The following is a 21,652-nucleotide window of genomic DNA, read 5'->3' as shown; positions in this document are numbered from 1 at the left end:
GATGTGGTACTTCTGTTTAACTTAAGATTTTCTCCAGTAGAAAATCTTTGCTTCTGCTTGGACATCTTTAGGCTCTTTCTGAAAAGGCTTTGTTTTAAATGAAAGCAGAAGCAGGAAGTAGCAGTTGTAAGGATGTTGCACTTTTGGTTCAAATACATTAGCTCATAAACTCAGTTCCCTCAGGCTGAGATTACCTGAGTTATGAGTCAAGAGACGGTGAGTAGGAGTGAACCTTGCAAGCACCAGCTGTTTCTTTAGCAGTCATAGTGAATTTCTGCTGCTCATTGATGAAGGGGGAGAATGCCTTCATTTCCTTGATAGAAAGGAATAGGATGGAAAGCCAGCAACACAGTAAGAGAACACAGTTAGCTTGCAGTGGAATAAAAAAAACTCCTATTAAATAACTATAATCATAAATTTTATGGTTAAAGTCCTTGAAAAATGATCAGTCGAATCCAGTTCTTCCAGTTAAACTTCCTTGTAGTTGTGGTCAGGCCCTTTCGGAAATAGCATTAGAATTTTAGAGTATATATTACTCAAGTTGTGTGAGGCTGTACTTCAGTAACAACATACTTTATTTACAAACAAATCCCCAAGTGTCACTCATTTTAAAACGAGATTCTTTCTTACTCATGTCATCATCTAGTGTGGGTTATTTGGCTGTTTTTGTGGTTTAGAAGCTTGGACTGAGGCTGTTTCCATCAAGTGATTTCACCATCTATTCCTCTTGCCTCATAGATGGGAGAAAGAAAACATGGAAAACTCATATCCACTGTTTGTTTGTTTTTTAATGAATTGACTATTTTAGATTCCACATTTAACTGATAAAATGAAGTATTTGTCTTTCTGTGCCTGGCTTATTTCACTTAGCATGATGTCTTCCTGATCCATCAATGTTTTCTCAGCTGACAGGATTGTCTTCTTTTTTATGGCTGAATAATATTCCATTACACACACACACACACCACATTTTCTTTTTTGTTCATCTAGCAATATACATTTAGGTTGCTTCCATATTTTGGCTATTGTGAATAATGCTGCAATGAACTCAGGAGTACGGATAGCCCTTCGAGATAATGATTTTGTTTTCAGAGATATATATCCAGAAGTGAGATTGCTATATCATACAATAGCTCTATGTTTAATATCTTGAGATCTTGAGTAACTTCTATATCCTTTTCCGTAATGGCTATACCAATTTACATTCCCACCAACAGTGTACAAGGGTTCCCTTTTCTCCACATCCCCACCAACACTTTTTTTTTTTTAATAATAGCCACCCTAACTGGTGTGAGATGATATCTTATGTGGTTTTGATTTGCCGATCCACGATTGTTCATTAACTCATATCCACTCTTAACTGTCTTGAAACAATACCTGCCACTTGTGCTCTTAGCTTATTGGCAAGAACTAGTTATGTGACTTTAACCTGACTGTGAGAGGATGGGAAACGTCAGGGAGTCCGTGGACTATTTGGTGATCGGTAGGTCACTGATGTGCGTTGTTTACAGTGGGAACAGCATGGTGACCACAGGCTTCAGAGGCAAGCCAACCATTGGGAAACCTTGTTTTTCACGATGAAGGGTATATACTAGCTAATTCCATTTCTCCACCTCTTTCTTTCTACTTATAAAATGGTGCCTTGGCCACTGACAAATAACAATAATGTTTAGATTACAGATAGAGAGACCTTGGGAGATTGATACATTAAAATAAAATTTAAAACAATGAAAAGTTAAAAGAAGATTACAGTGAACAAGGTTACACCATTCATCTTGCTTATAAGATACCTGGTGTTCTTGAAATTCTCAATTATTTATAACTCTTCAATTGGCATTGTCTTCAAAATGGAATTAAATAACCATAAGTACTAGCTTAGATAGGTGAGATTTGGGGAACAGATTTAACTGAACCTTTTGATGACACTTACACATTGGCTGGCATTCTTAAAATTGACACTTTTCTGCTGTATTTGTCCTATACAGTTATTGAAATATATGCTTATAATGAATGATTGTTGTAAATAGATTTTAAGAGAAACAAACTGGACTTTAGTCTTTCCTTACCAAAATACTTTATGCATATGTTTCTGTAATTTTTTTTCTTGACCCAATCAAGAGCTTTTCCATGGAAAGGATTTTTATCTTTTTTTTTTTTTTTTAAATTACAGTGCTTTATATGATACTCTGGGAGTAATTTTCTCAATAATGCAGCCTGAAAAATAAATGTTTACATGTAGTGTGCCGAATCTAATTCTTTTTCCTATTAGCCAAATCATATCTCTTAGATTCTAACTCTTTTATTACACTGTTACTGTCTCAGTCTTTTATTTTATCCTTTTACTACTGGTGTTTTACAAAGATATTTCAATAAATATCTTTATGCCACAGAAAGAACTTCTGGAATTACAGAAGGTAATCCTAAGTATTTATTTAATAGGTAATTATCTTACAATTTAGCAACTGGAAAACTTCACTTATGTTACTTTTTCACATCTAATTATTTTTATTGATGGGGTTAATAACAACTCTGAGACATTTCTAAGTCATCCTGTTTTTATTTTTCCGATTAGTTGAAAGTCCCTAATGCATATAAGGTATATGAGATAAACAGGCAATGTGGTATTTGATTAATCAGAGGCATACCATTCATAAACCTGGCTGCATTGAAATATACTCTCGTTATACTAAGCATAGATATTTTGTTTCTCACCCCTCATAATATTTTTTTTTTAAGGCAATCGAGATTATGCCAAGGATGATCCTTTGGAGTTTAAGTCCCACCAGTGGTTTGGGGCATCTGTGAGGTCAAAGCAGGATAAAATCTTGGTAAGTCTTTTGGATATTTACTCATGAGTGAGTTTAGTCAATTTATGTGAAAACACAAGTTTTAGGGTTAAAATCTGATAGTAAAACTCAGGGTGCCCAGAAGTACTGGGTATATATAATGAGATAAGGTAGCTCTCACCGAAGGTCACCTCATCTAAGAATACCATCTTTCTTGCCCTTTATAGACTTGGCTTCTGCTAGTTTCTACCTTCATTCCTATGTTTTCATTTCTCCCTCCTCGCCTGATAGGTCCCATTGACTTGTTTCTGTCCAGACAGATTTAAGAATAGTGTACCTTTGATTAATCAAATGCCCTATACTGCCTCTCTAAAAATAAAGCAGCTTCTCTTTGCCTCATCTTTCCTTCTGCTATGGCCCCATTCCTTTGTTCCTCTTTTGAAAAAAAATTCAGCATGTGTTTTCTGTAGTAACCATCTCCACTTCTTCACTTAACATTCAATAGTCAGGCTCAAGTAGGCACAGCCAAGGTCATCCTTGCCTTCAGGTCACTGAAATCCACTGGTACTTATTCTTATTTTTCTTGCCCCTCAGCACCATTCAGCAAGGTCAGTTGACCCATTCTTTTTTAAAATAATTTTCTTCCCTTGGCTTTTGGGACACTGTACTTTCCTGGTTTTCTCCCCTCTTGCTGGCTGCTCCTTTGCAATCTCCTTTAATGGTTCCTCTTCTACTCAGTTTCTAAATGTTGGGAGTGTCCCTGGGTTCTGTTCTGGGCCCCATCTGCGCTATCTACACCTTTTATCTGTCTGCTTCTATCCTGTTCTATGGTCATAAATACAATCTATATATACATCATAATCCTCAAATCTGTATCTCCGAGGTAGTATAGATTTTCTGCAACACTAATTTTTTGCAGAGAATTTGTATGTCATGGGCTGCCTCCTTTGATTTCAGGCCTGTGCCCCACTGTACCACTGGAGGACTGAAATGAAACAGGAGAGAGAGCCTGTTGGAACATGCTTTCTTCAGGATGGAACAAAGACTGTCGAGTATGCTCCATGTAGATCAAGTATGTATAGGAAGTTATACCAGCTTTTAAGAAGAGGGTTGGGAAGCCTCGTTTGTTAAAAATGTGTGTATATGTGTGTTAAAATTTATAGATTTATTGTAATATTTGAATGTAGCAAAATGAAAATAATACTATTAATGTAAAGAAATTATACATGTAAAATCAAGAAGCTTATCTTGTCTCCCTAAGGACTAATTTTCACATTACTTGGTTAGTAATAATTAATGTGTGATTTTGGATACCTGTATTTTTAGTCTCTGTTAGTCAAAAGATGTTCCATTGAGCTTCTCTAACAGAGAGATGTTAGAGATTCTGATTCAGTAGGTCAAGGTCAGGCCTGGGTACCTGCATTTTTAACAAACCCTACAAGGTAATTTTGATGGATACTAAATTGAGAACTATAGCTTTATATTAATAATGATGCTAAAAACAAAAATTTACGTCTTAAAGAGGCATAGTTTATATAGGAAGGTGAAACACTGAGCTCAAAAGTCTGCATCTGAATTTCTGTTTTTATCAGAATTTCTTTGTCAGTCTGTCATCAAGCTTACTCCTCTTTTGATGATCCAAAAAAATCTTGCACTGTTCTCTAATAACATTTGAAATCTTAGTTGAAATTTTCCCTTGGAGATTAAAGTCCTTTTGCTTTCCCACCTTTGTTAAATTGGCTACCACTCCAAATTCTCTTTATACCAGAAACGTAAAAACAACTTATTGAAACGCAACATGGCGTTTATACCTAGAGCACTTTTTAGGCCATTACTTTTTTGTGTACCACTGGTTGCCAGATAAGCACAACATGTAAGACTCTTACTGCTAGATTTTTTTCTTTCCCTATGTTTAATGACTTATGACACTGGGTCAAAGGAACCACTCAGTCCTTAAAATTCTAAGCAGTTGAACCTCCGAGAAGCTACAAATGATTTTATTAAACATGTATTTCTTAGCCTACCACCTTGACTCTACTTGTTGTAAATGAGTGATAAACATCAAAAGAATGTTTATTAGGCTAGGCCAGAAAGCACACCTTACATAGGACAGCAAGTTGATCACTTTGTCGTTAGTTCTTGATACCATCTGTATCACCACCCTTATGTTGATATTTTGGTCATAGTACTGTCATCTTTGTGATGTGTGGAAAATGTAAGGATGAAATACGTGTTTTTAATTTCTGTATTGCAAAAATGTTCCCATCATGAGAAGATAATTTGATAGCTATAAAGAGTGAGCTAACTCTCATGTGCCAGCTTTGTAACTTATCTATACAACAGATAAACAACATCACCTTATGCTTATACGATAGATGTGAGAACTGAGATTTGGACAGTTACTGAAATAATTTTTTCTTATGCTTTAGGTATTGGGTGGTCTAATGAGGCTTTGAATCAAATTTGTCTTATTCCAACAGAATCTTTCCCCTGTATTACTAACAATAGAAAATGTTTTCCATTTCAGTTTTCTCTGTATTAAGCAGTTTTTCTACAAAGAATATTTCTCGCTTTCACAAGTATAGGTCTGGATAATTCTTGATGTGTGAGAGTACATGGAACCTTTCCAAAAATGAACATTCTTTTGATAATCCTGTGTGGATATATTGTCATGTTAGACTAGTAGTTTTTGTCATTTTGCCTCTTTGGTAATGAATACTTCTTTTCTCAGCATATATTTAAAGGATTAAGGCAGTGTTTACATGATGCATCCATTACGTAATGCTTTCATATTTATTTGATTTAGGCACAGAAATTATAAAATATTTTTAAACTTTATTTTCTAAAGTATTTTTACTTATTGATCGATTGATTTATTTGTTTATTATGGTGACATTGGTTAATGAAATCCAGTAAGTTTGAAGTGTACTTTCTAAAATATTTAACATCCAAATCAGATCAGCAAGCTATGGCTTATGAGCCTCTTTTTGTAAATAAAGTTTTATTGGAGTATAGCTACACCCATCTGATTACTTGTTGTCTATAAAGGGAGAGTTGATAGTTGTCACAGGACCTTATAGCCCCTAAGTCTGAAATATTTACTGTCTGGCCCTTTACAGGAGTAATTTACTGATCCCTGATCTAAATAGTAAAAACTCAAATCTTAGAAAAAGCACAAAGAACAACCCTAAAAAAGCAAAATGAATGCCTCTCTTCCTAATAAATCTGACTGTCTGTATCCCTTGATCATTGTACATGTTTTTCCACTCAAATTTTGAAATATTAAGATACCTACAATCCCCAATTATGAAAGGCAGCCTGCCCAGATTAAAAAAAAAAAATGCTCATGTGTAGGAATCTGAGACTTGGGTTATATTTTCATGTTTTGCTGACAACATGCCTGTAGCTGTGGGCGATTCACCCAACCAATCAGGCCTTTGTTTCACCGTTGGTAAAACACTGTTTTGGACAAGAGACTTCAGAGGTATAATTTTATTATTTTCTATCTTCTTCATACTTCAGTAAATTATGCAATCCAGTGATTGTTTACATGGGAATGCCAGCTTTGTAGGGCTACATTGCTAACTTCTTTGTAACTTTGTTTTGATGGTGGTAATTTGTAGATTTTTGTTGTTGCTTGTTTTTAACGTGACCTTTGTAGACACCCTAGGCATGGAACTTCACCATCTGTAAAAAACCTACCTTATTACTAATTACTTTCACTTTTAGCTTTTTATTACTGTATCTATGATCCTTTTTAGCATTGCACAATAGGCCAAATGTCTTTCTGATATGAAAGTGCCTAAGCCACAAATCGTATGACTTAAATACTCTTTCAGTTCCATGCTAAGACTAAGTCTTTTGTTCCTGGTTGGCTTTTTCTTTCCTTGATTGTTACTTGGGGAATTGCAAATACATTGTTGATTTGAGGTAGTACAGCCTCCTGGTAGAAACAGCTGAGCTCAGATCTAGTCTTATTTACTAGCTGGTTGACCATGGTCAAATTATTGAATTTCCTTAAGCCTTAGTTTCCTTATCTGTAAATTGTGAATAATAACATTATCTTTCATAGGATTGTTGTAAAGATTTAAAAAGATAATGCCAAGAACAATGCTTTAGTGTAATAGTGGCTCACAGTAAGGGCTTAATAAACATTAGGTGCTTTTATTATTCTAATCAGTAATATTATAATTTATAATATTGTCAGACCTAACAATGGAAGCAGTATTAATTGTTCATAGAAATAATGAAAACCTTCACTGAAATAAGTTATAGTCAACATAAAATTCTTTACATTGCCATAAACACTCAGTTTAATATGTACCTGTTAAGAAAATTTTAAGGAACACTCATGTTTTCTAGCTGGATGTTCTTGGAAACCAAATAAAGCAGATAATTGTACAGTATGATAATCAAAAACGAATGTCTTTATAAATAGCCTGAAGTTGTTCCCCAGATGCAACTCGAATAAAGGAAATAAATAGCTGGTTTGAGGTCAGAGCAGAATTCTTTAGCATGAATTCACTAGACACTGGAAACCCCAGCCCAACATTTTTGCAGTCCCTTCTGGTAAGAAAATTTTACGTTGGGATAGCAGTACACTCTTGAGGCTATTTTCTTTAAAAAAAAAAAAAAAAAAAAAAAATCTAAATTTAGATAGTAAGTATGTAATCTTGGGGCAGTTCCCAAGTTTTTTTAATGGGTTCAAAATTTTTGATGGGAGTATTTGATAAAAATTTTTTGGAAGTTGTGCTAATGACTGAAAATAGACATATAGACATTTTGGTTCCTGTATTTGGTTGGCAAATACAGTAATACCATAGCATAATTATTTCTATATTGTAACACTAGCTACAAGAATTCCTTGATAACTGAAGAATGGCATTTTTCATTGTTTCTTGTTACCTTCAAAAAGAACAAGGGAGAGTCTTCAGGTTCATTGTTACTTTTATTCTAGGTACAGTATTACTCATAATTAAAGTTAATTTAAATTGATTAATTGCCTAGAAATTGTGCCCTTTTGTAAGAACTACAAAAAAAGGGATAACTACAAGAGAGTGAAACTGTTGAGTCTATTATAATTTGGAAAATATTCGAAAGTGTCATGTTTAAAGACATCTACTTTTATTAGACCCCAGCACAAACGTGTTGTGAGGATAGTTTCATATTTTGTTCTTCACAAAACTTTAAGTTAGAGTCTGACTATGTCCCAAAATTCCAAACTGAATTTCCTATAGATACTTATTTTTTGTTGTTAGCCATAAAATATGTATAGGAAATGTGTGTATTAGGAATGTATGTATCTCTTTAATAGTGCAAAGACCTAGCAACTGTAGGGTAATAATAGTAAGAAATAAGAATTTCAGACTAGAAATTTTAACTTGCAGACCACAACTCATTATTGTTTTATGAAATCAAAGTAGTGAGTCATAACCAGTAATTTTAGAAAGGGAATGGAATATAATAAAATAGACAATATTAGAGTATATTTTACATAATAATAGTGATAATTGTTTTGTGAAATTATTTATGTACCTGTTATACATGCACATAATGTATGTTAGATTGTGTGGACTGTGATATAAAATATAATCTTGCTGTGGTTCATGGTTAAAAATAAGAAGTTTGAAATCCACCATTTTAGGTTATTTTTTCATTCTCTAGTGATTGGTCTGAGTACTTTAATCTCTTTCTATTGCCATAGTTGAAGAAATGGTGCCGATAAATATACATACTAACTTTTAAAGAATGTGATAACTCATTAAATGCCTGATTGAATGAACATTCTAAGAAGCTAGTACATTATCTTATGATTACATTGATATCAGATTTTTCTCTTGTTTCATTTTGTATATTTATTTGATTTTTGGATTTGTGTATATTTCCAATCTTTTTATTTTAGAAAATATTGATGCTGATGGACAGGGATTTTGTCAAGGAGGATTCAGCATTGATTTTACTAAAGTAAGTTCTCATTTAAGACTGAATGAGATTCAGATCTACCTTACTATCTAAACCACGGGTAAAAATTAATTGGTCAGTACTTCAACTTCTCTATGACTATTACCTGTTTTATGAGAACAGCTAATAAAAATGACCCATGCATTTTGATATTCGTTGCTTTTTATTATTCTCTCCCTAGTAGACATTGCTTATTTGAAATTGACATAAAATGAGAAACTCAGTAGATGATAGATAACTATTGACTTAAAATTAAAATTTCCAGTTAGAAAAATTTCTAGAATATTAAATTTTTCTGTTTTTGATTGAAATTGATTTTTCACAAAAGCTATCATCGGGAGCTTTATTACAAAATTAGAGTGTAGTTACATAAAAGCTGAGAAAAAATGCATTTTTGCTGCTTATTATGTGCCTACAGGCACCAAGAAAAGCTGAAGCAATTTAATTATTTTAAGAAATCTCATACTTAGAACTCTATGTATTTTTATATGCTTATATGCTTTTTCGAGTTGATAGTTTTTATCCTAAAATAATTCCATTTATATTTTCAAAGTAAATTTTTCTTAAGCACTTTAATTTTGTATGTGATTTTTTTTTTGATGGAATAGGTGAACATTTTCAGTATCAAATTGAGAATGTTAAGTGCTCACAGAGAAGTCTCAAAAATACGTTGACTGATTAAAAGTAGAGCTTTCTTAGAAAGCCTAATATGACTTTCTTAGAAAATGTGAGCAAAGAATGCCTTAAATTTATTAAAACAATAGAAAGTATTATTCAGAAGAACTAATAAAGCATTTTCTTATTTTTTTGATTTGTATTTTATTAAAATTTTTTCTAGATTATGTACTGATAATTATAGTTAGCTCTGCTTACTAAATTACTGATTTTAATTTACCTAATTTGTAATTCATAATTCAAAATTTACTCATAATTCAAAATTTAAGGAAACAAAAGGAAGATATAAAGTATATTGATAAATATTAACTTTAAACTTGTGTGATATATTTTCAAATAGGTGTTGTATTAAAAAAAAAGTTATCTGTGTTTTCTGTACTTATGCCTATACAACTCTAACCTTAGAGATATTCTCATATGGTGAATAGTGATTTCTAAATTAACTATTCAGTTTCTTTAACTCATTTTGAAGCAAACAACTTAGAAGTATCTTTTACATAGCTAGAATTGGAAATTGTCTCCTGAAAGTTTGAAAGAGCTAATTGAAAATTTGGAGGGGATATTGATTTCTCTAATCTCCATCAAGAAGAAATTTCCAAAATATTATGTTCAAACACCAAATACCTTGAATTAGATACTTATAGTTGGTACAGATATAAGTAATGCTAGTCAAGAGTAATGCATATATACAATATGCCCTGAAAATTTACCTTCTAACTTCACTTCTGTTTAGATCTGTAAGACACCAGAAATTTTTATTTAGCTCCCAAATTTTTAGTGTTTGTTAAAAAGGAAGTTTGTCTATGTAGCCGCAAATGTAAATACAATATTAAGGAGTGATTTTTTTCCTTAATGTAACCCAGTAATAATTTGCAGGAACTGCTTCATACCAAGTTTGTCAATTAGCCAGAATCTATATGTAGATATGTCTTTGTATATTTTCCTATATTAATGAATATAACTTTCCTTTTTAATTTTTATTGTATTTTATTACATTTTAGAAAAGTTACAAATGAAAATTATTAAAACTGAGTTAGATGAGTTTGAGATATATGATTTTGTTTTCTTTAATATATATGTATATGTTATATATATATACATGTATATGTAGCTTTTATGTTTATTACATTGCTTTCAATTTTTAAAGCTACCTGTTTTTAAATATATGTCTTTTCTTACTGTTTTAATCTAGGCTGACAGAGTACTTCTTGGTGGTCCTGGTAGCTTTTATTGGCAAGGTAGGTTAATATTGTTAACTAATAATGACTGTTTCAGACTGTCCTGTCTTATGTGCCTATGAGATTTTTCAAATTATTTTAAAGAAATGGAAAAATACAATTTAGCTGTAAAATCACTATCCATTTTATAATATTTTTTAAAAGGACTCTAACAATGTATATAATATGTTTGATATAAAATGCAAAACATTAAAAAGGACTATAACAAAATATGTATAGCTATATATAACTAGACATACATGACATATTATAACATATACATATATATAGTCCTAGTAAAAAATAACCTGAGTATTTTAAAAGTAAATTATAAAGTAAATTTATAAAGTGATTAAAATAATTTATTTTCATTGTTTATTGTATGTACTTTTCTATCTCTGTATTCTAAGGGTCATAATGTAAGCATTAGGAAATATGTGGAACCGATATGTAATAGGTAAATGGTGGTATTCTGAAAGTTCATGGTTTTAAAAGTATTTGTATATGCCCATTAGAATACGTAAATGGTTATTTTCTCATTAATCACTGACTTCCAGAATGATTTCTTTGTCTTTGGGGAGTTTTTTAAAATAAAACATCTTATTAAATTTCAAAAGAATATAATTAAACTGGCATTGATGATCGATGTAAAGGTAAAATTACATTCTTTAGTCATTCTGGGAGACCTAATAAAATTACCACTTCAACAAATGTATAACAGATCATTATTTGCTGACAGTTTGAAAATAGATAACTAAATCTGCTTATTTGCTTACTTTACATTTTATTTATCTTTAGATACACACATTTATTTAGTTAGTATATTCACATGCTTATTTTCTGCTAAAAGATGCCATTTACAAGGTCAAAATGCTTGTTTATCGGCATTATGCTCTTCAAGCATTGCCAGTATTTGGAAGAACTGGAAAACCTCTGACTGTATTTTGCAAGTACTTTCCGATGCTAAATTTTACTTCTATATTCTACACTGTGGTTTCCTTACTTGCTTCTTTTTAGGAAAACCCATGCTTTCACTTTAGAGAAAAGGAAGTTAAAGAGAGATATTTACTGAAGGAAAATAGGATGGAAGGAAATAAGGAATGAGAAGTGGGAATAACTGAGAAGTTGAAAGGATGGCAAAGGAGAGAATGGCAAAAAGAAAAATCAGAGTGAGAGACAGAGTAACTAAAAGTGCAAATTTTGAATTTCCGTGACTTATACATATAATGGAAAATGAAATGATTTAGGAAAATTGTACTTGTTTTATAGTTCTACAATGAAAACAAAAATGATTCTAATTGCTAATGAGGAAATATATATTAATACTTTCTAAACATATATTAATACTTTCACGAGCTTTTTTTCTTTACTGCTACATGTGTCATTCAGTGGAGGAGGGAAAAGTGTCTGATTAACATGTATGGGAAACAAAAATAGATTTTGTGATTCTCATTCTCAAACAACTCTTGATTTTATTATTCCATTTATTTAATGCTGATTTTTTTTAGTGAATTAAGACAAATTCTGTATTCATAAATTTTTGTTTATTAGCAGAGACTAATTTTAAGTACTTGCATGAATAGAAATAATTGACTTAAAATAATATCAAATTTCAGATTTATTATTATGAAGAATTATTTAAGGTTAATAATTAGAAATATTAATACCTAATCCTATTTCCTTTTATGTAGGTGACATCCATCATCTACATCATAAAATTCCCATTAGAAAGTTACCCTTATTTTATATATATTTTTTCAGGTCAACTGATTTCAGATCAAGTGGCAGAAATTGTATCTAAATATGACCCCAAGGTGTACAGTGTCAAGTATAATAACCAGTTAGCAACTCGGACTGCACAAGCTGTTTTTGATGACAGTTATTTGGGTAGGTAAAACCGAGCTGTAGGTTCATTTTCTGGAATTGGGGTAGATTTGTCCTGTATTTGCATATGCTGCCTTAACGAGGAAAATCTTTTATGTGAAATACATTAAGGTTATTTTTTTAAAATATAAGAAACATATAATTTCAAATTAGAGTACTTAAGTTATGTTATATTTCAGTAACTGAAATTTAAGAGTGTGATTATTTATATATAATAATAATAATAGATAACCTTTACGATATGCTTACTAAATTCTGGGTATTGTTCTGAGTGCTTAATCTGTATTAAGTCACACAAGAAGTCTGTGAAATGTACTGTTATCATTCCTGTTTTATAGAAAGAAACTCCAGCACAGAGAGACAAAATAACTTCCCTGAAATCACTCACTTATAACTTGCTATTCTGATTGAAACCGACTTGAACTTTTATTATTCACTATGTTAAACTTCAATTTTGGTCTTTAGGATTTATTAACTTTCTTCTCTCTTTTTAAATTTCTTGTATTCATTAAACCAAGTACACATGACAGAAATAGTACTAAGCTAATTGTGAAAATCTGTTATTTGTTGCTACTTTATGACAAATTGCAAATTGGCCCTGTTTTTAACTGGCTCCTTTGTAAAGTTGATAAAATCTGCTTAATTTTTCTAATAGAGATACTATATTTGAGTGTTTGACTCAATTATTTCCTTTAAGATTTGTTTATCATACATACATGAATCTATTATCCCTAGAGGACAAAATATTTCTTAATTAAAAGAATTACTGGAAGATGTTGTCAAAGAAAGCTTAGTCAGCAAGTATGCTGAAGATAACCAGTCCAGCCCTGACTGATGGTGTTTCACCTTCGGTTCCCTGTTTAGGTTACTCGGTGGCTGTTGGAGATTTCAATGGTGACGGCATAGATGGTATGATGCATTTAAACTACATTTAATCCTTTTTTTAAAAAATTTAGGTTAAGCATTTGAACAAGTAGCTTTGAAAATTTTCAGTAGTTAGAGAGATTTGAAACCAAGAACCTATCTTTCTAAGTTTCGATTTTGTGGTTAAAAAATGCTGGGGTCATTTATTATGGAGAACCAATTTTTAAAAATCTCTTATTGTCTACTGAAATAACAAAACTTAAAGCTTTTTGACATACCCACCTCTTTCTGCAATGTCCAATATTGGTCTTAAAAATTAGTAATTAAGTTTTTTCTTTTCAGACTTTGTTTCAGGAGTTCCAAGAGCAGCAAGGACTTTGGGAATGGTAGGAAAGTTAAAAGGTATTTTTTTGAAAAATCTCTGGGTTGTTTTATATTTTCTAATATTTCATATATTTTTGTGTTTTTATTTTTGCATAGGTTTATATTTATGATGGGAAGAACATGTCCTCCTTATACAATTTTACTGGTGAGCAGGTATGCTTTTAAAATGTTTTTGACTTAACTTTTTAACATCAGCATTTTCTAAAGTCTTAAAACTTTTCTTGGCAATATCTTAATGGTTTAATATTTAATACATAATGAATATTGGTATAATATTCAGTATTATAGATATAAAGTGGGCTTTAAATATTTTACCTTTATTTTAACCAAAGTAATTTGTTTAAGCAGGGGCTTTTGTAATTTCATACTATGGCTTTTTTTCTTCTTAAGGAAATAAAAAATCAAATCGTATACACATAAAACCAAAAACTCCTTTTCTTTGCTGATGGCATTAATTTCTTCTTTAAAGAATGATTTGTGCTATTTAATTTTATTAGATGCAAAACAAAGCATGGTACAGCCATGTGTGTTACATATATTACAAGTAAACTTCATTTGTACTACATGAAATTAAACAGTATTCAGTTAAAAAATGGTACTTATAAGTATTAGACATTCTCTGTAGGTACAGGCATTTCCTATTTTGTATTTTTTCCTCAGAATTAAATGGTAACTTGGTAATGATAAAGGAAAAGTTAATCGGTAGGTAGGGAAAAAACATCTAGTTTGCAGATCTGGGATTCAAGCCCACTTCTTGTTCACTCGAGATGGTTGGGCTTTGTGAGAGGATTGCTAGGAGGAGCAATTGGATCCAAGGTCCCCAGCAACTTCTTCCTATTTGTGCAGCAGTGAGGGTTGATGCACAGCATGAAATGGCGTGCAGTTAACAGGCCGTTAGGGTTGTGGCAGCAGTTGAGGGTTGTGGCAGCAGTTGTTATCCCTTTGAGCTGTTATGACTTCTTCATCTCAAGCAGCTTTTCCTGTCGAGCCCTTGTGTGTGTCTGGGTCATGTTGTCTGCAGTCCATGATGTTTTCATTATTCCTCCTAGATATTTTGTGGGGGAAATCTTGGGCTTTGCATTAGGAGAGATCTGGGTTCTTCACACTTAGTCGTATTACATTGGACAAGGGTTTTACTACTGTAAATCTGGTGGTTCATGTGTAAAAATGGGGATTTTTGAAAATTTCTCATAGGGGTATGATGAGAATCAAAATGAAACATTTAAATCATAGTGCCCAGGACACAAAACTTGTCTCAGATTCTTTCTTTATACTTCTAGGCCAAGCACCTTGAGAGAATAAGGCTCAAGTATAGTATTCTGTTAATTTCCAGTCATCACATAACATGATACCCCAGATACAATATACTGTATTATACAGCCTCTGATCTTGTAATTGAATACGGAACATCTTTCATTTCTTCCTTTACACTGTGTCAACTCCAAAAACATAGGAATCTTTCTTATCATTCATTCCCTCCTTATATCTCTGCTAATCAAACTTGGGAAACTTCACTGACATTTTTGTTTTGATTCATTCTTCACCTTAGTTCATCTATAATTTGTCATCTCTCCTAGTTTTGCTTTGCATGTTGGGGTCTCTTTAGAACTTGCCTTTTTCACAGATATTTCCAGCGAGACTGCTCCCTGTCTGTGACGGCTAACAGTCTTCTATAGTGAAGAGCACATTCCTTCTCCCTCTGTATAATAAGCCGATGATAAACTCAAACTGGGTGTAATTCAAAAGTGAAAACACTGGCATGTAATTAATTGAGATGTGAGACAAAAATGAACTCCATTTCATATCTTTCCAAGCAGTTATTTCTTTAAAGTTGTAATAATTTCACATAGGGAGAGCCAATCATGACCTAGTAATAATTCATATCTATTATCTTACTGCGTAGACATCCATTTATAACTTCTTGGATTCAACTAAAATGTCTGTTTGAGACTGCATGTCTTTCTGATAGTGTATTTGTGTCTGGTGTGTTTCGGGTAGTGGAGAGGAAAGGAGATAATAGGTTAGGCCTGAGAAGGAGCATTGATTGTACTTGGACTAAATGGCATGCATTGAAGTCACTGAAATGATATATGTATGTTTTAAATCTAAGAAAATAAAAAAGCTTCATTACTTGATCGCGTTGGTAGGATAAACAAAAAAAATTTAGATTGAAGCACTGTATTCAGGGGAAACAATAACGCTTTCCATTTGATAAGTATACTACAAATATTAATTGTTAAACTAGTTAGATGAAATGTAAACATTTTATTTTCATCTTGTTATCCAGATGGCTGCATATTTTGGATTTTCTGTCGCTGCCACTGACATTAATGGAGATGAGTAAGTTTAAAAAAATGTTTCCAGAAACCATTTTCCTCTCGTGTTTATGAATGCTTTGCTAAAACTAGACATTTCCTTCTTTGTGTCTCTTTCCCTTTCCTGCTAATTTTTCTGTTTAGGGAATCAATTTGAAGCAACTTGTTCATGAATACTAGAAAACCTCTATGTTTTTCATAATTTCTTTCAATGGATTTTACATTCTGAAAGAAGAAAGTAATTTTGTGAATTGCTCATCATTTCTTAAAAGAGTTGAAAGAATATTTGAATTTGAAATGATCATTTTATGCATCAGTGTGACTATGAAAAGATGTGGAAAGAGGGAACAGAGTTTTAATCAGAAAATGATTGTTCATAGATGGAACTTGATCTGTGGTGAACAGAAATTCCGTTCTTTTAGTTATGCAGATGTGTTTATTGGAGCACCTCTCTTTATGGATCGTGGTTCTGATGGCAAACTCCAAGAGGTGGGGCAGGTCTCAGTGTCTCTGCAAAGAGCTTCAGGAGACTTCCAGACGACCAGATTGAATGGGTTTGAGGTCTTTGCGAGGTTTGGCAGTGCCATAGCACCTCTGGGAGATCTGGACCAGGACGGCTTCAATGGTAAGATCAGAGTCCAGCATCTATGGGTCCCTGATTATCTGTATCCACCTGGAGAAGTCCTGTATCCCTATGAGCAAACCACCTTCCTGGAAAGAAGAATTTTAGGGACTGTGAGTGACACACTAGGTTAGACAAGTTGCTTTTTTCCCTTAAAAATAAGAGCAGATTTTTCAAAAAGTGATTTTCATGAGTCATAACTCATGCAGCCTCAAGTTAGAGTGTTGTAATGGTTAATTTCTGAAAGGATCTTGCATTGGCATGGAACCCAGTGTGAGCTGGTAACTTTCTGTGTCTCCTGCTTAGCAGTGGTGCCCTCTACTGTCTATGCGTGTGCAAGTGTAAGAAATGCTTCCAGGCACATCTTCAAGGCAGTGCTGACTAATGCGTATCTTAAATGTATGATTCGCCATTAATATTTTTTAAAGCTATAACTTTGTCGTGACTGTTCAAAATATTCTGAAGGAGGTTATATCTCCATGGGACAAGAGGTATAAGCTCATTGTCTTCTAATAATCCCATTTAATTATTTAATTAATAGCTATAAATATTTTCAAAAATCAAAATGTAGGGATATGCCCCTTAAAAAGAAAATTATTAATTAAGAAGAAAACTTCAAAAATACAGATGATTCATATCTCCTAAGTCATTCTCTATTGTTTGCTTATATTTTTTTCATGTTTAACAAAATTTCCACACTATATATCTTTTTAATAAATACACTAAAAATAGTAGTTATTTTCAGCTTTCTTGTACCAACCATTACTTATAGTGAGTAATAAAGAAAGTAACTACAAAAAAAATCAAACCTTTCTAGAGATTGTGAATGAGAGCTGAACTATTGCTTCGCTTGTATAATCAGCAAGATGTAGAGATATGCCCCTTAACAATTAAAGAAAGTTATAAATTAAGAAGAAAACTTCAAAAATACAGATGACTCCTATATGTCCTAAGTTGTAGTGGAAAAGGCAGACATTGGTTTGGCCTCGAGACTTCTATCTTATAGCTGGTTTTATGTCATGCTCTTGGAATTATCATCTCTAAGGTTAACCCTAGAAGTTTTCAATGTTAGTGAAAAACTACTCAAACAGACCGAACCATTACTTATTGATAACAAAAGCTACCTAGAAAACATAGAGCCAAATTTGAGGTTGTACCTTGAATAAATTTAAAGAGCTCTTTGCTATAGCTGGGCCTCTATCTCTAGGAGAACCTGGATGTATTTGCTCTCACCTTGTCTTGAGGATATTCCAGCCACTTTAAAGAACACTTCCTTAATATAATGATCTGCCCAAAATCTCATCATGCTTTTTATATGTGTATTAAAATGTTTAAAAATAAATAAAATATATTATCTGCAAACACAGCAATTATAAACAAAAATGGCTAAAAAATATTGAAGTTTTACAACTATTTTGCAAAGAGATTTTATTTTTAGAGATAGAGACCATAGAGGATAGTTTTGTTCTCCCAAAGTTTCTCTTGGGGTTTTATTGTGCCAAATAGTAAATTGTGAACAACAGTGTCTTTAGTGGAAAATGACCTGAGTTTTATTTATATAGTTTATATGTACATATATTTATAGTACATGTATATATAGTTTATATATGAAAACAAACTTATATTATATATATTATATATTGTATTATATATATTATATTATAACCTGGGTCTTTCCTTTGTTCAGACCTGATGACACTAGCCCTTAGTTATGCTGTTGTTCTATATTTCTCTTTTTCCACCCATACCCACCAGGAAAACCTTAGATATCATCAAGAGGGATACTGAAAACAAAACAGTACAATTTTGTTACACAGTTATGTGCAGTTCTTGTCTATACCCCTCCAGAAAGGCAGAAGGAAGAAAACGAAGAAAAGAACAACTAAAATGATCAAAGGAAAATGATTTCATGAGAAAGGATTCTCCAGACTAACAGATGGCAGCCAAAAGAGATGATTAGAATGTATAAGATAATAAAAGGTTTAGAAAAGTTAAAGTTTATTTTTATTAAATAATCTCTCAACATTAGGGCCATTGTCTATTGGGAAATTATATTTTAATAAATACTTAATGTATATATCAATTTAGAAGTTATACTTATCTTTTGAAACTTGAAAAAGGATAAAAGAAAGACTCTTACAGAATTTAAATACTACTTTTTTTTTAAGGATAATAAATTCTTACTTGGTACTTACTTCAAGCCAAGCATTGTCCTAGTTGCCAAAAATGGGAGGCTAAATTAGAGCCCATCAGTGTCTTTCAGGGATTTAGCATCAACATGGGCAACTTATATAAACAAGTAAGTTCTAATATATAATCATCACAGTGTTTGGGATATTCCTGGACATAATGGTCTTATATAAGAGATGAAAGATCAAGGTGTCCTTGGTATCTCGGAATGTGGCATAAGGAGGCTGAAACAGAGTATATTTAGGAAATTCAAACAGTTTGCAAGGGCTGGTACATAGGGACTGTCAGAGGCAAAATGGACATATCCTTACTCTCATAAAGCTTATGTTTTGTGAAGAGTGCATAGAGTAAACAGTAAATTCAGATAGTGATAAGGCTGTGGGCTTAAAACAAAAAGCATAGTGATGTGATAGAGAGTGCCTAGATAGAGTGTGGATGAGAGTGGAGAGCACATTGCCTCACAGTATGGCCAGGGAAGACCCCTCTGACAGGATGGCATTTGATCTATGATTTGGACAAACAGAAGGAACAAACCTTTTAAAGCTCTGGAGCAAGAGCTGTGACGCAGAAGGAAACAGCAAGTATGAACACAGAGCCTGTTTAAGAAAGAAAAAGGGCTGGGTTGGTAGGAAGAGTGAGAGAAGGTTAGAATTGGGGGTGGGGAGAGGCAGGAATGAATGGAAAAACAAGGTAGCATTTAAAGCTTTGGGAAATAATTGAAGGATTTTAAGAAGGAATGTGACATGGTGTTAACATTTGATAGTTTTGAGGAGAATGGATTATAGGGACGAGGGTAGAAGTGGCAGGCCCCTTACGCTGTGTTAGGAGTCCAGGCAAAGAATGAGAATGCTTGTCTAGGGTGGTACCAGCAGATATAGTAGAAAGTAGACATATTTCTAAAATATTTTAGAGTTAAGAAAAGTCATAGTGACAATTTGGTGTTTTGGTTTTGGTGTTTTAAAAGAATTTCAAACTTTTTATTTGTTTATGTTTTTTTCAATATAAATTGAGCAAGATCAAGATGAAGTTTTAACTTCAAAGTTTCTGAGCCAGATTAACTTTTGCTTCCAAAAAGCTCCAAACCATGCCCGACTAAATTAACTAGAATGAAGCTTAGATGAATCTTCTGACATGTCACTCTCCTCCCTTTAAAGCATGACATATTCGAGATCCAGAAAGGTTAACTGATTTATTCAAGGTTATTTGGCTCTAAATCAGTGTAATTTCCATACAGTTTCTTTTGAATTTCCTTAAATTAGATAGTCGCTTTTGAATAAAGAATATGTTACTGAACTTTGAATCAATATTTATCTTTTGATAAATGGGTTCTATGAATATATATTAAGATATCCATATAAATAGTGATAAATAATAAGACTTCTTTCCCTCTTCCTTTCCCTTTCTTTTCCTTCTTTCTTCCTCCTCCGTTCCCTTCTTTTCCACCTTTTCTCCATTTCCATCTTCTTCCCTTTTTCCCTACAGATATTGCAATTGCTGCTCCATATGGAGGTGAAGATAAAAAAGGAATTGTTTATATTTTCAATGGAAGATCAACAGGCTTGAATGCAGTACCATCTCAAATCCTTGAAGGGAAGTGGGCTGCTCAAAGCATGCCACCAAGCTTTGGCTATTCAATGAAAGGAGCCACAGATATAGACAAAAATGGCTATCCAGGTGCTTTCCTAGAAATACATAGAGCTTAGATTTTTTGATCCTAATAATAAATACTGTTAGTTACTGTGCTCTTGATTTATGTTATAGATTATTTCAATTCAGTGTTTCAAATATTGTTGAAGTATTAAGGCATTGATGTCATTACTGAAAAGGATATGAAATAAAGACAGCTTTATTTCCTGGGAGCTTCCATTATAAAACATATACTCTGAGTTTCTTTTATTGTCTTGAAAATATGATAGAATCTCATAGACTGAGATTCTATGATATATCATAGAATAAAATATATATATAAATATATAAAATATATATACAAATATATAAAATATCATAGAGTGAGCTAAATGCTCACTCTAAGTTTTTGAATGCCAGCCATCTTTTTTTGGTTTTCAATAAACTAACATTTTTGTGGACTTGACTAATTATTGTGATTTTTTTAAAATATATTATTTCATTATCTTGTGAAGATTATAAGCTAGCTCAGCTCATTATTATACCATTTTCTGGATGAGAAAAGAGAATGAGAAAGGTAATTTGCCTAAGGTTGCCCATTTGTTTGAGCCAGTATAGAAAGTGAGGTTTTTTCTTGGCTCTTATATATTTTAGAGTATTATAATTAATCTAAGATCATGACTCTATTCTTTAAATGAAATATAGTGCATAAAATTTAGACTACTATTATTGAAAACAGTTAATATGAGCTCAATATACAAGTATGTTGCAGTGCTTTTAGAAATAGGACATGAAACTGATTCTTATCTGTTAGTTATTCCAAAAATTTTTTTGTTACAAATGCAACATAATTATAGAACTTTGAGAAAATACAGCAGAATGTTTTTCAGTAAATTTAAACTATGCAATAGGTGGAACATGTTATCTTGTCTTAATTTACCGTTTTTGATTATTAGTAAGGGTAAGCATTTTTGTTTATTTACATATATGTGCACTTTTGTGCATTTTGTTATATCTTTTTTTCTTCATTTCTATTGGGATGTTGTTTTTATTTCATTCATTTTTTTTAAGCTCGTGGTGCCTTAAATACTAAGGCTATTAACTCTTAGGTATATTTCTCAGTTTTTC

The 21,652-nt window shown here is 32.3% G+C and overlaps 1 protein-coding gene across 2 annotated transcripts in view; it reads left to right on the top strand.

Annotated features, from left to right (window-relative positions):
• Positions 1 to 21,652, top strand: part of ITGAV (integrin subunit alpha V) — a 73,844-nt gene that overhangs the window by 26,925 nt on the left and 25,267 nt on the right. For both annotated transcript variants that reach the window (XM_016150944.2, XM_016151031.2), the window contains exons 3-13: positions 2,737 to 2,828; positions 3,744 to 3,858; positions 8,689 to 8,750; positions 10,615 to 10,660; positions 12,401 to 12,526; positions 13,388 to 13,432; positions 13,730 to 13,773; positions 13,868 to 13,924; positions 16,059 to 16,111; positions 16,509 to 16,711; positions 20,381 to 20,572. In XM_016150944.2, coding sequence (XP_016006430.1) covers positions 2,737 to 2,828; positions 3,744 to 3,858; positions 8,689 to 8,750; positions 10,615 to 10,660; positions 12,401 to 12,526; positions 13,388 to 13,432; positions 13,730 to 13,773; positions 13,868 to 13,924; positions 16,059 to 16,111; positions 16,509 to 16,711; positions 20,381 to 20,572 — 1,035 coding nt within the window. The remainder of the gene's footprint in view (positions 1 to 2,736; positions 2,829 to 3,743; positions 3,859 to 8,688; positions 8,751 to 10,614; positions 10,661 to 12,400; positions 12,527 to 13,387; positions 13,433 to 13,729; positions 13,774 to 13,867; positions 13,925 to 16,058; positions 16,112 to 16,508; positions 16,712 to 20,380; positions 20,573 to 21,652) is intronic.

Source organism: Rousettus aegyptiacus, unplaced genomic scaffold (assembly GCF_014176215.1).
Source record: "Rousettus aegyptiacus isolate mRouAeg1 unplaced genomic scaffold, mRouAeg1.p scaffold_m13_p_2, whole genome shotgun sequence".
In the NCBI taxonomy this organism is placed as follows: Eukaryota; Metazoa; Chordata; class Mammalia; order Chiroptera; family Pteropodidae; genus Rousettus; species Rousettus aegyptiacus.
The sequence above is the reverse complement of the archived record's forward strand: the minus strand, read 5'-3'. Positions and strand labels throughout refer to the sequence as shown.